We start from the raw sequence: 22,557 nt of genomic DNA, 5'->3' as shown, positions 1-22,557 counted from the left end.
TTAATATGTTGGTTTAGAACCAATTTTAGCTTCACAAATACATTCAATTGAACTTCTGGTGTTTTGTACTCAATTATAGCACCACACTTGTAGGATATTAAAGTCTATTTTTCTAAATAAACGTAATAGTTACCTTGTGTAAAAGATCAGAAATACCGTATATAATCCAAAATTAATTCATTAAAGTAAATAATGCTTTTGACTTTTTTTTTGTTTTGTTAACTTCTTTTACAAATACATGCACAAGTATTTAAGATAAAATTATATCTTACCGGGGCACAGTCGACCAGCTGTCCCCAACTTACCCCCTTCCTCATATAACCTCATATTAGGGTGAGGGGGTGGGGGGTCTAGCCTGCGATGCGCCTTGGGGGGGGGGTTACTTGGCAGTGGCCCCCCTCCTATGGTTGCCGTATGGAGTGGGCCCCCCCTCTTTCGGTTTTATTTGCACCTTAGACATGTAGGGTCCTTGGTAGGGGGGGTGCTTGGACATCACTGCAAGCAAGCAGCAGATGTCCTCCTGGCACCCTACCCGCCAATTTTAACCGCACCTTAGACATTTAGGGCCCCTTGGTGGGGAGGGTGGGGGGACATCACTGTGAGTAATCAGGAGATGTCCCCTTAGTGCCCTACCCGCCAATTTTAACTGCACCCCCCTTAGTACACACACCCCTCCCCCTTCAATATATACATTCCAACATAAACACACACACATGCACACACACACACCCTCTCAAACACACATACACGCACACACATTTTGCAAGGAAGGGGGGGACCTGGGTCCATCTGTCCCCTACCCCTTCCCTGGTGGGGGGTGCGGGCCCCTTGGCGATGGCGGCCGTGTCCCTTGGGTGCCTGCTCCCTGGGCCCGGCGGTGCTCTGTCCGCACGGTGGGGGGGTTCATATTACACCTGAGCCGGGGGTGTTCGTGTCCCTGGGGGGTGGGTCCTGGTCCTTGCCCCTGAGCGCTGGGCCCCGCCAAACTTCCAACATGGCCGAGCCTGGTCGGGCCATATTTATAACACCCCTTGTGGGCCACCCTTTTTTCCCCGGGGTTCCCCCCTCCTGGGCGGGGGCGGCGGGCCCCTGCCTTGCTCCTCCCTGGACCAACCGTGGGCCGGGTGGGTGGCTGCCTGGAGTGCGGAGCGGGTCTCCCTTGGCGGGTCCTGGCTCGTACCTGGGGTACGAGGTAAAGGCATAAGTATGCGTGTGTGAACACTATCTGTTTTGTGTACATGTTGACATGCGAACATTTCTTGCAGGTGGCAGGTGTGTTGATAATATTTGAGTGTGTGTGAACAGGCCCCGCCCTTTTTGTACTACATTTGAACTGTACCGTAACGATAAACAACCAGTAAACCTGTCTGCTCTATGCTGCTTCATGGTCTTACCCCCCCTCTCACTATCACCCCCCCCCCCCCTCTGACATCCCTCCCTCTTCTTCCCTTCTTTCCTTTTCCGTCCGGTCCAACACCAAAGATTTTCAATCATGGTTGAAATTAATAAAGTTTGGCCTCAATTACAAAAGGGGTTTGTTCAGTCACACCTTTTGTTTGTCTGACGATTAATAACCCCTCTTGTTAAAGTAAAATATGTCCAACACAAGAGGCCCTCAGCTCTCATCTGCCTGCCTAGCTGTTGGACAGGACAAGTTAAAAAAAAAAAAAAAAAAAAAGAAAAGAAATCTGTCACAAGGTAAGTCCTTCTACAAAGCTCCTTCCTCTGGGGTATTTCTTAGTAACTACCGGTATGTCCAATTTCAAAGAATCATGCTAGGCTTCTATTGTAGTGCATTTGGCCTCCTTTATGTTTTTATTTAAAAAAAAATGTGACACAATACCCGATGCCCAAGTGGATTTCAGAAAAATCCCATTAATTGTCTAAAACAGTATCCCAAAGTGTGTTTTATTTTTCCCATAGAATAAAAATACCTAAACATGGCAGTTTTTTTAAATTTTCCTAAGATATCTAGTACATTTGGAAAACTTAACATTATAAACTTTATTGTTAAGCAACTACAGATATATTTTAAACATCAAAGATAAACCAGTAAAGACTTGAAAAAAAGGTTTCTATTGTTACTCCAAACTGTTGAACTGTTTGTCCAAACAGGTTCGACGAGGCTGAGGAAAGTAAACTTGAGATGATAGGGCCACTGTGTCCTTAAAAATGATTGTGTTATTCTGTGGGAAGCACTACTTCAATATAAACATCAGATTGTAATCACCTATATGCTCAGTTCTGTGGTATTACTTAGGTTTTACTGTCTCTAGCTTGGCTTATCTCTGTTTTCCTTCTAGTTTATTCTGAAATGAGAAGAAGCTACAGATTATTTTGGGCTCTCCTCTGTTATAAGCAGCATCAAGGCTGTGGTTGTGATTCCCCATGCACAGGCTATTTTAAGGTTTTAGGCAGTAGATGATTAACCCTTGTGCTATCTTAAATGACCCCACCCTTACATTGACATGTTCTCCCTACCATGACAAGGTGGATAAAGGTGGAAAGATTTCATGTAATCCATGGACACCAGTGAAGATCACAAATCTTTAAAGAAAAACGGTTTAGCGCACTGTCTAGTGGGTCTAGATGACCCAACTCCCAGCGATAAAGTGCCTAGGATAGCACAAGGGTTAAATGTCCCTTTTATTAAAAGATGTTGCAGATAAACCCTGTAGTGTTTTTTTTTTTTACATTTTTATTGTGTTTTACATAGAACCTAAAACCAGAGAGACTTTTGCTAGCATTGACTTTATATTTAGATGTCTTACTGCTGGCTATACAAGCTTCAAAGTTTGTGATCTTTATATATAATATTAATTGTTGTTGGCTGGACTCTAGAATTTCCACCCAAATTCATCATAGAAAGGTATTTTCCAGTCCTCCCTGCTGTGGTTAGACTGGTCAAAGATTCCAGTTTTACCTTTGATCTTTAGATTTGTAATAAAAACAAGTAAAGACTGATAAGAATGTGTATGTAGTTGCTTTTAATAGTTGTTTATAGTACTAGATTAAAATCATTGGGATGTACTCAGCTGGCTTTGGGGTTAATGTCACTTAAATATTTTAAAGTCCCACTCTGATCATCTTTGATCTATTTTAAAGGCGTTCCCAGTGGTCTTTTAGTTTTGAATATGCAGTGTTTCACCTAAATCAAAAACCTGTGTCATTTCTTATGAAATAGTTTTTGTAGAGCAGCAGCAGTTCATTAGAAATTCGTGTCTTGAGTTGTGGATGGGACTGTTGGCACTGTTTAAGCCCACCTCCTTCCCATGATCCATCTGTTTATACTCTCTCTCTTACTAGCTTACAGTCAGTCCCTCACAACCCCAACCTAACATCATTGGTGCAACAAAAATGATGACCATACTGGAGCAATCCAGCCGTACACTTTAGAGCCTATACCAGCTCAGACGAGGAAAATGAAGATGTACATAGATCTAGTTGTCTGGACGCGGATGCATCAGAATGGAGCTGAGCAGGGAGCTTGTGGCTCACTGTAATTTCTCTGTCTCATCTATAAGTTTTTGTTCAGTATTATTTTTTGTCTGCTTCTGATTCACCATGATAAAAAAATGCACAGAATTGTAATTTGAAGCCAAATTTTTTTATTACCTCCTCCATTTATAAGAAAAATGTTAAAAACACCAAAAATACCATTTTCCTTGAAGTGGGTCTTTAAGACAGTTTCATGGATCCTGTCTCTTCTCCTTTTCAAACTTAAACTCAAACTTTATTTATTTGTATAGCGTCTTTCATACTGATTAAAAATACAAAGCGCTTTACATAAAAGGAAATAAAATAGCCATAAAATATGAAAAATAGTTTAAAAAAAACACACAGGTCACTCACACAAAATTAGCACCCCTCCCTCACCAGATTCCTCTCTTCACCCACCCAGACCCACCAATATAACCCTGAACAAAAACGAAGAACTGCAGCTTAAAGAAAAAGTCTGAGGAGGAAAAGATGTAATGGGAATCCATTTATTCCAAGGCCCAGCCCGATCCAAATTTTCCATCTTTACCACAGAAAATAATGTTTATGGATTGCTAAAATTTAATTGTCAACCAGAATGTGGCGTCTGACCACAGCTGCCTGGTACGTTACCACTCACATGGAGCGTCACATGCACCCGTATGGAAGGGTTGACCCGTACGGGGTCCCACAGATTTTTGGGTTGTCCAGATTCGTTGTAGGAGGATTGTAGAGAGGAGCGGTGACTTATTTTCTTGGAAGTCTTATTGGAAGCTCAGGTGTTTCTCGTAGTTACTTTGAGGCTTGTGGTGCCACCTTAAGGGACGTCATAAAAATTGGAACAAAAAAGTGCATGAACATTTTGGCTCTACATGCTCACAGAGTGGTCCATGCATTTGATATTATGCGTATGTCATATATGTTTGCTCATTTTAACTGCAGACAGTCCATATTCCCCTGTGAGGGCAGCTGTGATTAAGTCTTTGGCTGTGTGTTGTTTATTCATAAGTGAGCAGATGCATTTGTAATGCATATGTACATTCCCACATCTCATTGATGTAGGTGGAACAGGTTCCCAGAACTCATTTGACTCTAAAAGTGAAGACTAAAGCATTGAATAACATCAGTGTGGACAGAGGCCTTTGCCCCAGTTTTGCCCCAGAAATTTGTCTTAAACAATATTATATCAACACAGAACACAACAACTCTGGTTGGTCTGCTTGTATTGCTTTGCTGCTCTATTTTGATAGCTTTCCTATCTTAGATGAGATGACGAAGGTGGCTGATGAGAGTGATGTGGCTACCTCTGCTCAGATTAGTGCTCCTGGGATAGTGCCTTTGACAAAGTACCATAAATGGGAAACTCAAGGAAGACTTTGCTTAATTGTGTTGTTAATACTTTTGACTAGGCCTGCACAGTAAATCGCAGATTTATTGATATCGCGATATCAAGCTGTGCAATACGAATATCGCAAAAGATAGCAAAAATTGCAATGATGGTTGCTTAAAATGTGCTTAAACGATCTTATGGCAGCTTGAAGTATTGAACGAATCAAAAATATCCCTTTATGCATTTGACCAATCAGGTGGACCACTTTACGTTGTTGACCAATCGGATGGATCCCTTTGATGTTTGAGGCCTGCCTCCTATGTAGGCGAGGGGGATTTGGAGTGCAATTTAAGTGATGTTGACTTGTATTTAAATTAATCATTGATTTTTCTCACATGAGCTTCAGTTTAGTGTGACAAAGCTTCCATCAAACAGCCGCTTGATTGGTCTAGATTACAACCAATCAGGTATCTCTGTCTCGTATTGACGGTGCTTGGAGGTAAACATGGACTTTGGACTTTGTATTGGTTCTGTTCGAACGGTATTCTGCCGTTTTCAACCATTCTGGTCTGTTTCTCTCAGATTAAACCCCAGAAGGAGCTGCAAAGCCACTAAAATAAAACAGGGTTTTGTATTTATTTATGTTAGTGTAGCAGCCAGCGTGTTTAAAATGTCTCCTGCAGAAAAAATGTCAGAGCTCGACTCGTTCAGCTTGAAGTTACAGTTTATTACAATTAAGATTTGTATCTGAACTGTTGTTTTATTTTCATCAATAAATGTTTAAATATAAAGACACATATGGCATAAAAGCTCCATCTGATTGGTCAACAATGTAAAGGGCTGTAAAGGGTTTGTTTTAGCACATTTAAGGTTTACCATTTATTGCGATTTTCGCTGACTTTTGCGATATGGATATTGCACAGCTTGAAATCGTGATAATGATAAATTTGTGATTAATTGTGCAGGCCTTATTTAAACATGTTATATGTTTTAGAGAGTGGCCAAATGATCTGTAATGACTTGCTTATATTCGCAGACATGTCATGTCACTGTAGTGCTGTTGAAGTCATCGCTGGTGCTTAATTTCTCTGTTATCGCCAGAACCCACGATGGTTGAACTGGAATCTTTGCCTGGTTGAGCACTTTGCTCCTATGCCACTGTTCCAAACAGTCCAAGGCCTCAGGATAGGCATTACTTTCAAACTTATTGGCAAACATGTTGTTGTTGTTGATGATCCACTCGATGTCCCCCATTCCGTAAACGCAGATCCCTCTAACGTAGTGTCCTTGAAAATAGAAACAGCTGTTAACCTGGACTTTAGGCTTTATGTTTCATGACTTAAATCTGTGCACAATGGTTTTGTTTGCTTTTATTTGTCTGTTTGCTCTTAAATAAATAGAAAAAGTTAGTGTTGCACTGCGACAGACTGGCAACCTGTCCGAGGTGTACCCCGCCTTCGGCCAACAGTTAACTGACTTTGGCAACCCCATTACACCAAAAGGGAGTTAAAAATATGGATGGATGGAAGTTTGTGTTGCATGCAAGTTTTGTAAATAATTGGACTTCATGATTATAAAATACAGTCCTGCATAATTCAAACAAACGTACACATGAAATATTTCCGGTCAAACAGATAAAGGACTGGAAAAATGTTGTTATGGGATATTACTACCATGTAAAACATTTCTAAAACAATCTAGTCTTTATAATTCAGTTGTTACTCATTAACTAGTTGTTGTGAGATCTTATATGCTTTACCTTTGCAACCTTGGTGAGCTGTTCCTTCTTGATCACTCCACTTTATTGCTCGGATGTTTCCTTCCCAACCGCCATCAACACGGCTGCCTGGAGCTTCTTTACGAAAAAGAAAGTACAGATTTCTAATAATTATGTCACTAAGGTTTATCTGAATCACTTGCCTCATAAATGTCACTTGTCCAACACATGGCATGAAATCATTTCATGTTTTTAGTTCGTTAAGATTACAGAAGTCCCAAAATTCTATGTTCTATGGTATTGTGCAGGCATTTCTATTATACTTTATTTGATGCAAGTATGCCGGGAATTTAGAATTTAGTCCCTAGAATGGTGTTGAGTCATAGGACAGGTTGTGCCAAAGAGTCATGCAATCCGTCATAAATGCTCCTCTAGGGTTTCATCATTTTATCATTATATAAAGTTAGTTAAATAAAGAAGATAAAAAATATTACAATTCATGCTTGGTACAATAATTTAAAATCAGTGGTAGGATGTTGTATTGTCCAAATCTTACCTTTGAGATGATTAAGTGTCACCCAGTAATGCTCGTCTGGACTGTAGGCGTCTTTGGACCACTTCAAGAGGTTGAGGGCTATCGGGCTTTTCAAAACAAAGTCTACAAACGCCCTTGTTAAAGCATAGTATGCTGTTCCAAAATAAATTTGCAGATTATCTGGTGGAGGTTCCTTCTTCTCTCCTTTTTGAATGACGTGGGATCCTACAATCTCCTGATGCTGGAATTCTGTCCTGGATCTGATGTGCGCTGGCTGTTTGACCCCAGGTGTAAGGTTTTTGTCCCTCCACTCTTTGCTCTGCATGTGCTGAACAAGTTCCAGGTTGCTCTTAATGGGGAAATCCTGTCCACACAAATTCACAACCTTCTTCCAGCCTACGTTCGACCTGATTAGATCTTTCATGCAGTTTAAGTCAGCTTGCAGGCGAGAATAGCCCCCATAGGTCACTGTTTCTTTTTGACTGGAAAGGAATATATTTTCAAAACAGCTGACTAACCCACTCACGATTTTCTTGTACTCTAATGGAGCTTGAGCATCAATATGAATGCAGTACACATTTTGGGGCATGTAAATAGCTCGTAGTGTACGCACAAACATCTCCAGATCTTTGTGAATAGTCATAATGAAAGCTAAGGGATAGGCCTCTTCTTCTTGACTCAGGGGTCTAGTAATAAAGTGCAAGTCTCTGATTACTTCTGAACACGGCAGATTTTCTTTTAGGATGTAGTTTTCCACCTGTTGACAAAAACAGAATATTGGAATCTCGATGTCATTAAAACAGCATCACTTTTTATTTTTCCTGTGATTGATCAATCGCCCGTATCCACCCATAAGGGTGTAGTGACTAAGGCCTAATCAACATTTGCTTTTAGGATTTTAAACATACCAGCCACAAGATGATTGTCTTCCATCATACTCAATATCACCAAAACTATTGGCTCACCTGCCTTGACTAGCATATAAACTGAGGTGTCATCCCATTCCTAACCCATAGAGTTCAGTATGATGTCGGCCCACCTTTTGCAGCGACTACAGCTTAAACTCTTCTGGAAAGGCTGTCCATAAGGTTGAGGTTTGTGTTTATAGGACTTTTGGACCATTCTTCTAGAAGTGGATTGGTGAGGTCACACACTGATGTCTCCACTCTAGTTATAGTCTCCACTCTAATTTATCCCAGTTCAGGTCAGGACTCTGTGCAGACCAGTCAAGTTAATCCACACCAGACTCTGTCATTCATGTCTTTATTGACCTTGCTTTGTGCACTGGTGCACAATCATGCTGGAAGACCCTGTTTCAAACTGTTCCCACAATGTTGGGAGCATGGAATTGTCCAAAATAATTCCTCCTGCAACAAATTTTACACTTGGACCAATGCTGTCCCAAATGTACCGTTCTACTGGCAACCTTCTAATCCAGATTCATCACTCCCGAGAACGCGTCTCCACTGCTCTAGAGTCCAGTGGCGGCGTGCTTTACACCACTGCATCTGACGCTTGGTGACATGTGGCTTGGATGCAGCTGCTCGGCCATGGAAACCCATTCCATTCAGCTCTCTGCGTACTGTACTTGTACTAATCTGAAGGTCACACGAAGTTTGGAGCTCTGTTGCACTATACGCTTCAACATCCGCTGACCCCTCTCCGTCAGTTTACGTCGTCTACCACGTAAACAAGACAAGGTTTACCTAGCTGTAGTTTTAGGACCCCAGAGTGAGGAATTAAACTAATTTAAACCAGTGTTTTAGTTTACATTTCTGCAAAAGGATTGGATTGGTCTTGTTGCCAATGCATTCAGCGTGTGTTATCCTGAAATCTTATGGCTAAAGCATGAGTTCATTCATCTCCAGGGTATTAGTAGTTACATCAAAGATTGGATCAAAAATGTTTCTTTGCATTTAATTTAACAAATTAAAAACACAAATGCAGAATCAGAGACGTACCTGGCAGTCGCGCCGATACCATTGTACAGCTGTTTCTAGGCCGTTCAGAATGGGCCTACATTCATTGGAAAAGTTTCTGCAGTCAGAACTCTGCACGTGCTTTAGTTGAGTTGGGATTCTAGTTTTGAAATGGATAAATGAAACTATAATTATGCTTATTCCTAGGCAAAGCAAGAAGCTGCATTTTTTTCCTACAAGCTGGTACATAATAGTCCTGTCTGTCCGTAATACTCCAGCACCGCCTCAGAAAGAGCTCCTGTGAAAAAGAGATTTGGTTCAGTTATTTGCAAAGTTCTTTCAGACCCTTTAGGAATACTAAAAGGAGTTCAATATGTAGGCTATGTCTGATTGATGAAACCAGCTTTAGTAGCTTAGGCTATGAAATCTATTTCACAAAAACTCTGGGATAGTTCCCGTCTGTAGTAGTAGTTTTGTGATGTATATGAATTGTTTGTTCTATAATCAAAATGCAGAGCAATGCATGGGAAGGAAGATGCTCCTGTCTTTGCTGTTTACACGCAGCACAAATCGCACAGGGAAGTAAGACACAGCTGTTGTCAGTAAGGAGAGTTTAAGCTGGTTACACTGAAAATGCAGTTTCAAATAACAAAAGCTAATGTGTTAACATTTCAGCCAAAATGTCTTCCTCAAAATGAACAATATATAGCTAAAAAAATCCAAATCTAAATCTTTAATAGCCAAACAAGCCCTTTAGACAAGAAAACATTCTCCTTAAATTTTATAAATATGATATTATTAGGGTTTCTATCTTGTTCTTTAACTGCCCTGTATAGATGGAGCAACACATGTTCAATTATAAATAGGTTCATCTCTCATTTTAACAATGTCCTTCTTAGTTTTAACATATTTGGGATTTCTTGGTTGTTTGTCCAATCAGATCTTTGTAGGCAAAAAAATAGTATCTGTGTATATCATAAATCCACTATATGTTTCGTGGTTGATGTTGCAGAGCCACTACCCAACAGCAATAAATATAAATATACCAAAGCCTGGTGTTGTAATTGAGCAGATATGCGCTGACCCATTGATCTACGACGGAATTTAGAAACAATTTTTTTTCCTGGTTTGCAATTGTTGTAGTAAAATTACTGGTATATCCTCCCCGCAGTTTTTTCTTCTCTATACTGTTTAACTCACTGTTTAAGTTTAGTTAAGGGAGAAGGAGAAGTAGTACCGGTACACTTTCAAACTGTGCAGTTGTGTAAGTATTATAATAATACAAGTATCCTGAGTTAATGTTGGTCATATTTAATTTCCACGTACTTTCATTTTTAGTTTTTAGAAAGAAATTTAATTCTGCCTAAATACTGTATATATTGGCAGATTCTACTTTTTGAGAATCTGATATCAACCAGGTTTTTATCTAAATCAGTGCATTCTATAATATTGAATTTTTCAAAATATGTTGACTAATTTCTAAGGATTTATATTTCACAAAATGTGCTTGTATTTTTGGAACATCAATCTCTTGTATTGCACTTCAGTAAACATGTGGAAGCCACATCTTTATCAGCAGTAAGTGATTTGTATTTGCCACCGCTTGGCCAGGACTCCCATTAAACACGAGGTTTTATACTTTCAATGGGACTTTCATGGTTAAATGTAGGCTAAATCAATTAAATTGTAAAAACACTGAACAATATATTTTACTTATGCTGTTAAGTAAAGCTTGACTAACAGCAAATATTTGTGGGAGTTTAATATTCATCTGTTCTTATGCTTGAGAGATGTTTATTCCATTATCAGTATATAAGTGCTTGTGTGCAACCATTGAGATTACTAGTATTGGAATTGAAGTATCACATCATGTACACACATGTTGCTCGATCAGTAATCGTCATGCTGCAGTTTTGTGTTTTTCTTGCTAAATTCTGTCCTGATAATTCCTGGAATTCTGTGTTTACTTATTTTGGTGATGGTTCCTTTTTTCTTTATTAGTCTTTACTATTTAATTTTTTAATGTTTTTGCTTTCTACTCTAATTGTATTGTGTTTGATTTCCTTCTGCTTTTTTATGTTAATCATTTACATTGCACTGCATAAATGGACTTTGATGCTGTGTTTTGGTAAGATTATTGTTTCGTTAGTTCAGTCTTAGTTTTGTTGCGGATCTTGATTTTTCTTTTTACTTTCAGTCCTATTTTTATACATTAAATTCCCAATTTATATTTTTTTTGTAAAAGTGTGCTATGCTTGTATAAGTTTGGCTTACACTATGTATAATGTCATAAAAGCACTATAGAACGTTGATACAAGGATCCTCTATTTTTCAATCGCATTATAAAAATAGAGGATATAATGTACACAGTGTAAAAAAAAACAGCAAAAAGTATTTTTGTTGCCATGCTTTTTCATTTTTCTCCTGTATTTTTTAAGCCAAATATTAGTATTTTTCCTCATGCTGTGTACAGTATACACACACCACACCTGATGCAAGAACATGCTCGCACATCGTGCACACACTTCCTATCATTTTTTTATCCACTCTCCTCCCACGTCCATTTTCCTGCCTAATGTTGCTTGCATCTTTTTTTTTTATCCTCTTGATTTCTATTAAATTACCCTTACTTTTTTTTACCAGAAGTGTCTCTTCTTTTCTTCTCTGAACTTAGCTGAACAGCAGCTCATCAAAAGACAGCCGCTTTAGCTCGTGCTGGTTTGCGGCGCCTTCCATCCGTGAAACCAGGGTTCGTCTCCAGGCTGCTCCCTATTCCCTTCTCTACTTCTGTGCCGGTCCCAAGCCCGGTTGCTCTGAGAGGGTTGCGTCAGGAAGGGCATCCGGCGTAAAACATTGCCAAGTTTACCATGCGACTCGTTCGCTGTGGCAACCCCTGATGGGAAAAGCCGAAAGGGAAACAACACATTTTGCTGTCTGTTTTGAAAGTTGTGGTTGGAAAACTGGGACATTTTCCTTCTTTTACGTATATAATAGATTTTATTTCTGACATAGAACAGCCATTCATTTTCAGCAGAGTCTTAGCAGCAGCATGGCCTTTTTAAAACAACGTTAAATATGTTGTACTTATCCACATGCCTGTTTCTGACCACCTTCAGAAAATGTACCATTATAAGCAAGATTGTTTTTTTTCCAAGTAAAATAAAATGTTTAAAATCAGCCTGTGGTGTAACTTTAGGGAAACAAAGCCTGATAATGATGTGCATAAAATCCATTATCACTGACAGGCTTTAACAACTTGATTGAAAATTGATTCTGGTGAAGGCATTTCATACTTCGACAAAGTAGTAACTAAAGTGGAAGACAAAAGATAAAGTGTCCAGTTAAAAGTTATTAGCTGAAGTGAAAATTTGGGATGTGGCTGCCACTCCAAAATGCAACAAACCCCATAAAAAGACTGAAAAAAATCTGACAAAGCACTTACCTACAGCAAATGCTGTTAAAAATCACTATTTTCACTATTAAAAATTCAGTCTGTCACTTTTGCTAAAAGAAAGTGGCAGATACCATTTGGAATTGTAGAATTCATGTCAGATTTGAATTTAAATAGGATGCAGGGGCTTACAGACAGTGCTTGTCATGTTACCCTGGGACAGATGAATGTCAGGTTAAAAGGAAAATCTTTGTTCTTCATGAGAATTATGGTCATTAAAAACAAATGCTAACAATAAAAATGCAGGTTCCTCTGGTAAACAAAGGAAAGCACAAGGACTCTGTTTGTTTAAGATATGTTTGTGCACACTTCCCAGGGCCACAAAAACGATAAATATTTTTAAATATTTACCAAGTCCAAAAAAATTAAGGAACATTTAAAACATCACAGTGGAGTTTGTTTCAAGTTTTTTCTCTTAGTATACTCTTTTTTTTTTAAACTAATTTCTAGATATCTATAATTCATAAACTGAGCTTCAAGCAGTAATTTTACAACAAGATGGTGTTTTAAAAAAAAATATATACTTTGAATCTGAAAAACATTTACACTTAATGATAAATAATGGGGGTGCAGTCAATGTTTATAGTTTTTTTTTCTTTTGTAAGAATTTTCTGTTTGTATTTCAGTGTGGAGATCCTTTTGAAGATGACAACATCATTGTGCTCAACGGCACAAAGGAAGAGGTGGAGAAGCAGAGGGAGAAGATGGAAGAGAGGCGAGCCAAAGCCAAGACCAAGGTCATATTATCACAAATGAAGAACTAAATTGCTAAAGTTGACTTGTTTTTTACTTATAAACCTGTAAAATACATAGTAAAATTTAAGGCGTAGTCATATTGATGTTTAATTATTGCATTTTTAGAAATCAAAGAAGACCAAAGCAGCTGAAAGTGAATCCACTCACTGCTAAGAAATATGAGTTGAAAAATCCCTCCCCTCTCAATAATAATATAGCAATATAAAATATAAAAAGTAATATAAACCTGTCACATTAATTTTTTTTCATTCATTCATTCATTCATTCATTCATTCATTCATTCATTCATTCATTCATTCATTCATTCATTCATTCATTCATTCATTCATTCATCTTCTTCTGTTCTTCCCCTTTCGGGGTCACGGGGCTGCCGGAGCCTATCCCGGCCACTAATGGGCGAAGGCAGGGGACACCCTGGACAGGTCACCAGTCTGTCACAGGGTCACTAAATGTTTTATGTTTTATTTTACTTTTTTTTTTTTTTTTTTTTTTTTTACTTGTCCTGTCCAACAGCTAGGCAGGCAGATGAGAGCTGAGGGCCTCTTGTGTTGGACATATTTTACTTTAACAAGAGGGGTTATTAATCTTCAGACAAACCAAAGGTATGACTGAACAAACCCCTTTTGTAATTGAGGCCAAACTTTTATTCATTTCAACCATGATTGAAAATCTTTGGTGTTGGACCGGACGGAAAAGGAAAGAAGGGAAGAAGAGGGAGGGATGTCAGGGGGGGGGGGGGGTGATAGTGAGAGGGGGGGGGGGGTAAGACCATGTAGCAGCATAAAGCAGACAGGTTTACTGGTTGTTTATCATTATGGTACAGTTTAAATGTAGTACAAAAACGGCGGGGCCTGTTCACACACACTCAAATATTATCAACACACCTGCTAGCTGCAAAAAAATGTTCACATGTCAACATGTACACAAAACAGATAGTGTTCACGAACGCATACCTATGCCTTTAAACCAACTAGTGTGAAATCTTTCATTCATTCAATCATGCAAACTATATGTGCAAAGTGAGCTAACACCTGTGCTCAGGTGAGTGTTTATGTTCTTCTAAAATGGATGGTGGAATGTGAAAAGAAGGAGGAGGAGCGCCCAGCCACCCCCACACCCAGACCCCCGCCACAGCAGCAGCGGCAGCCGGAATTCCCCCAACGCCACACGGGAACAGGCAGGGAACGACCGCCCCCCGGGCGACCAAGACCTCCACCCAGGCCAGGGCCAGCAGGACCGCCGCGAGGCCCCCAGAGCCAAAGAGCAGGGAGGCGCGGAGGGAAAGCCAGGAAAGCCCAGCCAGGAAAGCAGCCCCCCCGCCACGCCGGAAGAGCCCAATGCAGGGCCCCACCGGAGAAGGACGCCCACAGCCCCAGACGAGCACCCCACCACCACCCAGGAGTTCCGGGCATCCCCCCGCCCCAACCCCAGGTACGAGCCAGGACCCCCCAAGGGAGACCCGCTCCGCACTCCAGGCAGCCACCCACCCGGCCCACGGTTGGTCCAGGGAGGAGCAAGGCAGGGGCCCGCCGCCCCCGCCCAGGAGGGGGGAACCCCGGGGAAAAAAGGGTGGCCCACAAGGGGTGTTATAAATATGGCCCGACCAGGCTCGGCCATGTTGGAAGTTTGGCGGGGCTCAGCGCTCAGGGGCAAGGACCAGGACCCATCCCCCAGGGACACGAACACCCCCGGCTCAGGTGTAATATGAACCCCCCCACCGTGCGGAGAGAGCACCGCCGGGCCCAGGGAGCCGGCACCCAAGGGACACGGCCGCCATCGCCAAGGGGCCCGCACCCCCCACCAGGGAAGGGGTAGGGGACAGATGGACCCAGGTCCCACCTTCCTTGCAAAATGTGTGTGCGTGTATGTGTGTATGAGAGGGTGTGTGTGTGCATGTGTGTGTGTTTATGTTGGGATGTATATATTGAAGGGGGAGGGGTGTGTGTACTAAGGAGGGTGCAGTTAAAATTGGCGAGTAGGGCACTAGGGGGATATCTCCTGATTACTCACAGTGATGTCCCCTCACCCTCCCCACCAAGGGGCCTTAAATGTCTAAGGTGCGGTTAAAATTGGCGGGTAGGGTGCCAGGAGGACATCTGCTGCTTGCTTGCAGTGATGTCCAAGCACCCCCCCTACCAAGGACCCTTCATGTCTAAGGTGCAAATAAAACCGAAAGGGGGGGGGGCACTCCATACGGCAACCATAGGAGGGGGGCCACTGCCAAGTAGCCCCCCCCCAAGGCGCATCGCAGGCTAGACCCCCCCACCCCCTCACCCTAATATGAGGTTATATGAGGAAGGGGGTAAGTTGGGGACAGCTGGTAGACTGTCCCCCGGTGGTCAAACAGCTGTCCCCCAGCACCCCCCCCCCCCCAGCAAAGAGGCCAGGGCCACCCAGCCCAGGGGCCCCACCACCCCAGGCCCGGCACCACCCACCCCACATAGAGAGAGAGGAGCCAGAGAGCGACGCCCCCCCCCGGAGCAAGCCCAGGCCCCCACCCCTAGACGCCGGCCCTAGAGGAGCTCTGGTCAGGCCTTGACGGGACCGAGGAGGCCAACCGGCCGAGGCAACCACTGATTGCCTCAGCGGAGACCCCGACCCGCTAGCCCCCCCGACCCGTACCAATAATGCCCCCCCCCTCCCCCCCAGAACGCCCCCCCACAGGACAGGCCGACAAGCCCATTTTTATTTTACTTTTATTTATCCCACAATGGGGAAATTGTTCTTCACATTTTGATCCATCCCCTGGAGGAGCGGTGAACTGAAGACAAGCTCGACTCAGGGGTGGGTGGGGCGGTGACAGTTGGCTGGGAAGAGCGGGAATCGATCCACCAACTCTTCGGTTGTTGGTCGACCTGCTCTACCGCCTGAGCCAAAGTGCCACCCCCACTATGTTATTTCCCTAGTATAAACTGTGACAGTTTTTCCTTAACATTAACCTGTGGAACCTGTGAATCCTGTGATATTATTTCCTTAACATTAACCTGTGACAGTAATTTTTTTTTTTCATTCATTCATTCATTCATCTTCTTCTGTTTATCCCTTTCGGGGTCTCGGGGCTGCCGGAGCCTATCCCGGCCACTAATGGGCGAAGGCAAGGGACACCCTGGACAGGTCACCAGTCTGTCGCAGGGTCACTAAATGTTTTATTTTTTATTTTACTTTTATTTATCCCACAATGGGGAAATTGTTCTCCGCATTTTGACCTATCCCCTGGAGGAGCGGTGAACTGAAGACAAGCTTGACTCGGCGGTGACAGTTGGCTGGGGAGAGCGGGAATCGATCCACCAACTCTTCGGTTGTTGGTCGACCTGCTCCACCGCCTGAGCTAAAGTGCCACCCCCACTATGTTATTTCCATAGTAACCTAACATTAGCCATTAACATTAACCTGTAAAACCTGTGACATTATTTCCTTAACATTAACCTATGAAACCTATGACATTATCTCCTTGATACAAACTGATGATTACAGCAGTAATCCAACACCCTGTTGAGAATTTAACGACGTTCTCACAAGGAAGAAACAATACCATTTCTTATGCATTGCTTTGTAAATACATGAATTTGATACATTTATAATAACTTATTAATATATAACCATTAAATAACTACTTATATATAAGTATTTCAAAAACGATGTGTGTAGAGCTCACAGCTGAGAAATATAAGTTGAAAGATTTTATTGTTTTTTAAGACTCTTTAAGAAAAGAAGAGTGTTATAAATGTCCCCCATCTCCTGTTTTCACATTAAAGGTTTTCAATAAAAATTAATTCCAGTCTTTCTTTTGGGTAACAGAGGACTAGGCAACTAGCAAAAGTAGAAAATATATCTCATAATAAAATGCATGACTGACAGTTTTTTTAATTGAATAATTGAAAATGATAGAATTAGATTTCATTTAAATGGAGATCACTTACATAACACTCCGAACAGTCTTTATTGAGAGGCAGAAAGAGCTTGATCGTGTCATCAGTCGCAGTGCTTTGGTCATACTGAACCGATTCCTAATTCTTCTGCGCAGGAGCTGCAAAACCTCCACCAGCCGATACAGCTGGGAGGAGCTCCATGCTAAATGGTGATGGAAGCAGCCAGTCAGGTAGGATAAACACACTTGGGTCCAACTGAAAACTAATGAAAAACGGATTCATAGACACTAACAAATGCAAAGATTATGAAAAACAAGAGTGCAGCAGACAAGTTAGCTGTGTGAGAGGACTCTTTTGGGTTGCAGACAGGAAGCAGGTGAGGATTATGCATAAACCTCAGTGAGATTGTAAATGACCATAGCATTAAAAAATCCTTAAGGTTTTATGAACGTCTAGTCAGATTTTTCCACATTCAGTAGAGATTATTTTTTGCTATTCTGTACCTTGTTAAAGTTGGGAGAGATCTCCATCAAGCTTTTTCAAACCAATCTAGTCGAACTAGTACCAAAATTACCAGTAATGCTCATTCAAAAAATATTGATTAAAATTGCTATATTTTTACTTGTTTTAAATCTCTCTGGGCTTATTATCTTTTTTGACCTTATAGTTTGTCTTTTTTTTTTACCACCCAGCTGTGGCTGGACCTTCTGGATCCTCCAGCTCCTCTAAGAGCTCCAAGTCCTCAACAAGCTCTGCCACCAAAAGATCCATCCAGGACTTGGAGGAGAAGTCTGAAGCTTTTAAATCTCTGTTCACCACCCACAGCTCTGCCAAACGCTCTAAAGACCAAATGTCCAACTGGGTCACCCACACTCCTTATCACTTCTAACAAGCAAGTGCTCAATGCAGAAATACACCTGTTTGACTTGTTAAAGAAACCCTTAGCTGGGTGGTTTATAATTTCTTTTACATTTGTGAATTTCTTTACCCAGCTGATCTTTAATGCCATCCCTGTTAGCTGGTTTCCAGCTTTCCTCTTCAGTCCCCAGTTTCTTTGTGTTTACATGTTACAAACATTTCCTACAAGCTCCCTCAGAGGATCAGGCTGTTTTGTTTTTTTCCCTCCCTCCGCTCACTTGTGTGTCTCCAGCCACAGGCAGCTTAGGAACTGATGCTGGGATGATGGTTAGAGAGCTAAAGAGAGCTAAAGGTGTTGAAGCAGTAGTGGGAGAAAGAAGCAGCAAAGCTGATTTCACTCTTCAGAAAACAAGAAATATTTACTGTTTATGAAGAAGCAAATTATACATTTTCACCAACATTTCTTTAAAAATATTTTTATCATAAGATAGGAAACATTGTTCATAATTTATCACCAAATTTGTTATTTAAAAAATCTGTTTGACGGCATAAAGACAGATTAAAACATCTAGATGTGTGATGTGTTCTGGCAATTCAAGCTTTTATTTTCTTTCCTTTAAATAAAATGAATTTATGTTGAGATGTTTCACTTGGTTTTTTTAGAAGCACCCAAGATATTTCCATCAACATGGTTCGTCTGTGTGTGAAGAAAGTTCTAAGTGTTTCTCATGACTGAAGGACCTCTATCTATCGGATGACCTCTCAGCCAAATGTGAGGGAACTGAAACGGCTCATGTATCGCATCAAATTTAAGCCTGAATTGATTGTTGAAGCAGAAATGTCCTTTGGCTCTGAGCCAAGTAAATGCCTGAATGGAAGTGAAATATTTCCTTAAAGTTAGGATACATTGATAATTCACACAGATGTCCCTAAACCCCCTCATTCCTGCAACCGGCCTATAATTTGAAAAGAAAACAGAAAACTTAGTATTTAATCGAAAATGATAGGTAAATCAAATCACTTGTCTGTCTGATTTTTCAGCTGCCAGAGACCCAAGAAGCAGCTCTTTATCTCTGAAGTATCTGCATCCTTGTTTGTTTGATGTGCTCTTGAGAACATTAACACAGAAACCTGAGGCTCAACTGAACCAGAAATGCAACTCAAACGTTTATAAAAACAAGACAATGAAGGTTCAGATCTTGCAGATCTTTTTACTGGAAATACGTGGCATCACAAACTTCCTGTTTAACAATGGGCTTTCCTTTGTCTGTTTGTTTTTCTTTGGGCCTTTGTAGGAGTTTCACGTAAAGAGTAACTCAAATATGTTCAACACTTCCTAAAGGAATCCAGTGATTACAGAAAATTGTAAAAAAAAAAAAATAATAAATAAAAGAAATAAACTGCTTCTTATACTCTAGAGTGGTTATAAAACATTGCTCCTAACATTTCATTTTCAGTCATGATAAAGATGTTTACATTTTATCCGCAGTGGATGAAATAAGTATTTGATCCCTTAATGATTTAGTGGGTTTGCTCACCTAAAAACAAATTGACAGTCTGTCATTTTGATGGCAGGATCCTTTCAACAGTGAGAGATGGAAAATCACAGACAAAATTTTTAAATAGAAATTTGCATTTCATTAAGGGAAATATTTAAGTTGGAAGAAGTATTTGATCCCCCAGTAACTATTAAGAGTTCTGGTTCACAGAGACCAGTTAGACTCTCCTAATCAACCTGTTACCTGCATAAAAGACACCTGTCTACAGAATCAGTCAGATTCCAAGCTTGCAGTGGTTTTAATATTTTTTGTGTTTTGAAACAGTTGTCGGTGAGATGACAGGTGGAGCAAAATGAGGGAGTGTCTGTGGATGGAACATGAGCACGTGAAGCTGATCTGTGAGCTGCTGAGCCCACTTCTGACCACACAGCTGGTTTTTTTGTCATGTTTTTGGCGTTTCAGCGGCAGACATTTGAGTTCAGTTTCTTGAATAATCATCAAGCAAGGTCAGATTAAACCCAGACTTTCTTTCTGTTCTACCAAATACCAAAATAAAATGTGATACTACAGCTGATCCCCACTCCATTCACTGAGGATGAAAAAAATGAACGATGACGCTGTCCAATTGTGGAAGATTTGAATGATAATATTTAGCATACAATGGAGAAAGTAAAACGTTTACTTTCAATTGCATTAAAAACCCCATGACGGAACGAACTTACATTAAGATACTCAGGCCCTGTATCATAATGTAACAAAGATGAATAAAATCATTCGCTTTTTTGAATGTTAATAGTTGGGAAGTTTTTGGAAATGTTGATTGCATTTTGTTGCAACCTAGCCAATTATGTTGCTGTATGTATGACATACAACAAATGCAGAACTGTTTGTTTCAAACAAACATAGTTACAATATGAGTTCAACTTTGATCTCATGTTCTTTTGCATGATTTTTATGAAACCACTTTTGCTGTGCCCTCTTAATGCTGTAGATATGACATACCATATATGCTGCAACTTTTTTTTCAAACATTGCAAACCCCATACCTGCTGACAAAAATTAGCCATACATACAGAAAGTATGACAACAAAATCAGCCACATATGCATTAAGTTAGTCTTGAACCTTTGTAGACTGCTGATGGAAAAAGTCCAGAAAAGGCCTCCAATCCTTGTCATAAACATTTTTCTTCCTGAACCTCTCATCACATAACTATTTTTTTCTAATTTAAGATGGAACAGCACATCTCTAATCCAATGTGTCACTGTGGGTGGGGCAGCATCCTTCCAATTTAGAAAACCCAAAAGAGTTGAAAAAACAATTGGTTGCTGACCCCTAGTAGGCAATTTTAAGGTTTTATTCCTGACCCCAAAGAGGAATAAAAGTGGGTTTCAAGGAACTTTAGTTCCAAATACAACAGTCAATGCTTTACCAACTTTGCCCCAAAACATTTGTATTTTAGGACAAAGCCAAACATGTGAATCAGATCAGCCTCTCCAATTTTACATGTACCACATGTAGGGTCAATATGTGGGTGTACTTTTGCCAATTTTGAGTTATGAAGGTGAATCCTGTAAACCACTTTAAACTGAATACGACTATGTTTGGCCCACATTGAGGAGGAGCGAATCTTCCTTAAAACATCATCTCACTCTGATTCACTGATCTTAATTTGAAGATCCATCTCCCAACCCCTTTTAATGACTGACATTGAAGTTGAATCCAAACGTGAAATCAGAGCTATCATTGCTGAAATGGCTTTCTTTTTGGAGGGATCGAAAATCATGATCTCATCCATCGCAGTTTTTGGAGGTTTGTCTATGAACCCTGGGATGGAGACAAAGTGCAGAATCTGCAAGTATTTTTAAAAAAAAGGAGAAGTTGGAAGGTTGTACATATCAGATATCTGCTGAATAGATGCAAACTTATTTTCATGAAATGAATGATTGAGAGTTTTCAGCCCTTTTTGTTGCTACCTGAGAAATGTAGACTCTTAGACTGAAGGGGGGAAGAAAACATTAGGTGCAGTTGGGACTAGTAAACTCACTCTTAACAGACCAAAATACTTCCTAAATTGTAAGCAAATTTTTTAATGAAATTTTATGAACAATTGGATTGCTAAACGACAAGTTTTTACTTAGAGGAAGAGATGCACCAATTACATGTAGTAGGGAAATAAGATTAGAAGAAAGCTATTCCATCTCCACCCATGTTGGCCCAGCACCATCTAAATCTTTCCCCAGAAGGAAAGACAGCACAAATGTACAGCCCAGTAATAATAATGAAAATTGGAAAGACCTAAGCAACCTTCCTGTTTTGGTTTCATCAAATGTTGTTTACGTAAACAGGCCTTTTTACCATGCCAAAAAAGTGATAAAATTATTGAATGAAGCTTTTTTTTAAAATACGCATTAGAGATAAACACTGGTATTGAAATTAGTATAACAATCTGGGCAATGTTGACATTTTAACCACGTTTACACAACCAATTAATGAACGGTAGAGGGGTGACCACTTAGACAACTTTTGCTGTACATTTGTTTGCAATTTAGCATAGTTTTCTTTAAAAAGGTTACAAAATGCTTTTTTCACTCTAATTCCAAAATATACAAACCCTCCTTGGCTATCTTGAAGGGTAAACTTATGCTTCTTAAAACCAGTTCTGAAGTGTTCAGTAGCAGCATTTCACTTTTGTGTTCAAGTTTGTGGCCTAAAACTTCACAAAATTTTGTAAGGAGGTCTAGGATTTGTCGGATTGTTGTTTCAGTCTTGAATATGAATAGTAGGAGATCGTCGGCATAGAGAGTTATCTTATGTTCTGTGCCCCACCTTGTTATACCATAAATAGAAGAATTGCTTCTTATAGCAATAGCTAATTCCTCAATCGCTAATACAAAAAGAAGGGGGCTCAGGGGACAACCTTGATGGGTGCCAAGATGTAGCCCAAACGGTTTGGAATATGTGTTATTTGTAGTCAGCATAGCTGAGGGGCATGATCATAAAAGCTTAATCCAGGTCCACCAAGTCCAAATCTTCCCAAAGTTTCAAACAGGTAGTTCCATTCTACTCTGCCAAAAGCCTTTTCTGCGTCCATGGAAAGAAGGCATTCAGTTTCACCAATACCAGGAGTGTATATTATGTTGAGTA

The 22,557-nt window shown here is 40.5% G+C and overlaps 1 protein-coding gene and 2 long non-coding RNA genes across 3 annotated transcripts in view; 2 read left to right on the top strand and 1 right to left on the bottom strand.

Moving 5' to 3' along the window:
- LOC144992154 (uncharacterized) overlaps positions 1-13,347 on the top strand; it is a 71,797-nt gene extending 58,450 nt beyond the window's left edge. Inside the window, exons 2-3 of the long non-coding RNA XR_013656013.1 lie at positions 13,056-13,166; positions 13,291-13,347. This is a non-coding gene — a long non-coding RNA (uncharacterized LOC144992154). The remainder of the gene's footprint in view (positions 1-13,055; positions 13,167-13,290) is intronic.
- LOC144992146 (N-acetyllactosaminide beta-1,6-N-acetylglucosaminyl-transferase-like) lies at positions 3,971-9,346 on the bottom strand. The gene is made up of 4 exons (XM_078947173.1): positions 9,021-9,346; positions 7,081-7,816; positions 6,567-6,662; positions 3,971-6,093 (listed from the first exon to the last, which is right to left on the bottom strand). Exons 1-4 carry the CDS (start codon positions 9,225-9,227, stop codon positions 5,849-5,851), a joined length of 1,284 nt encoding a protein of 427 aa, XP_078803299.1. The 5' UTR covers positions 9,228-9,346; the 3' UTR covers positions 3,971-5,848.
- A 3,834-nt stretch (positions 13,348-17,181) lies between the features above and the next one.
- On the top strand, positions 17,182-18,552 carry LOC101172556 (uncharacterized). Its single transcript, XR_002873280.2, has 2 exons — positions 17,182-17,284; positions 17,747-18,552. It is a non-coding gene; the product is annotated as an uncharacterized LOC101172556 (long non-coding RNA).
- Positions 18,553-22,557: the final 4,005 nt, after the last annotated feature.

The sequence above is a fragment of the Oryzias latipes genome, chromosome 5 (assembly GCF_053564925.1).
Source record: "Oryzias latipes strain Hd-rR chromosome 5, Olatipes_Hd-rR_3.1".
Taxonomy (NCBI): domain Eukaryota; kingdom Metazoa; phylum Chordata; class Actinopteri; order Beloniformes; family Adrianichthyidae; genus Oryzias; species Oryzias latipes.
The sequence above is the reverse complement of the archived record's forward strand: the minus strand, read 5'-3'. Positions and strand labels throughout refer to the sequence as shown.

Excerpts from the sequence above, each read along its gene's own strand:
- LOC144992146 (XM_078947173.1), bottom strand. The coding sequence starts at position 9,227 with ATGTACCAGCTTGTAGGAAAAAAATGCAGCTTCTTGCTTTGCCTAGGA. Across the intron at positions 7,817-9,020 it reads GGTATCGGCGCGACTGCCAG|GTGGAAAACTACATCCTAAA; the intron begins GTACGTCTCTGA and ends TTTTGTCAACAG. Across the intron at positions 6,663-7,080 it reads GACACTTAATCATCTCAAAG|AAGCTCCAGGCAGCCGTGTT; the intron begins GTAAGATTTGGA and ends TTTTTCGTAAAG.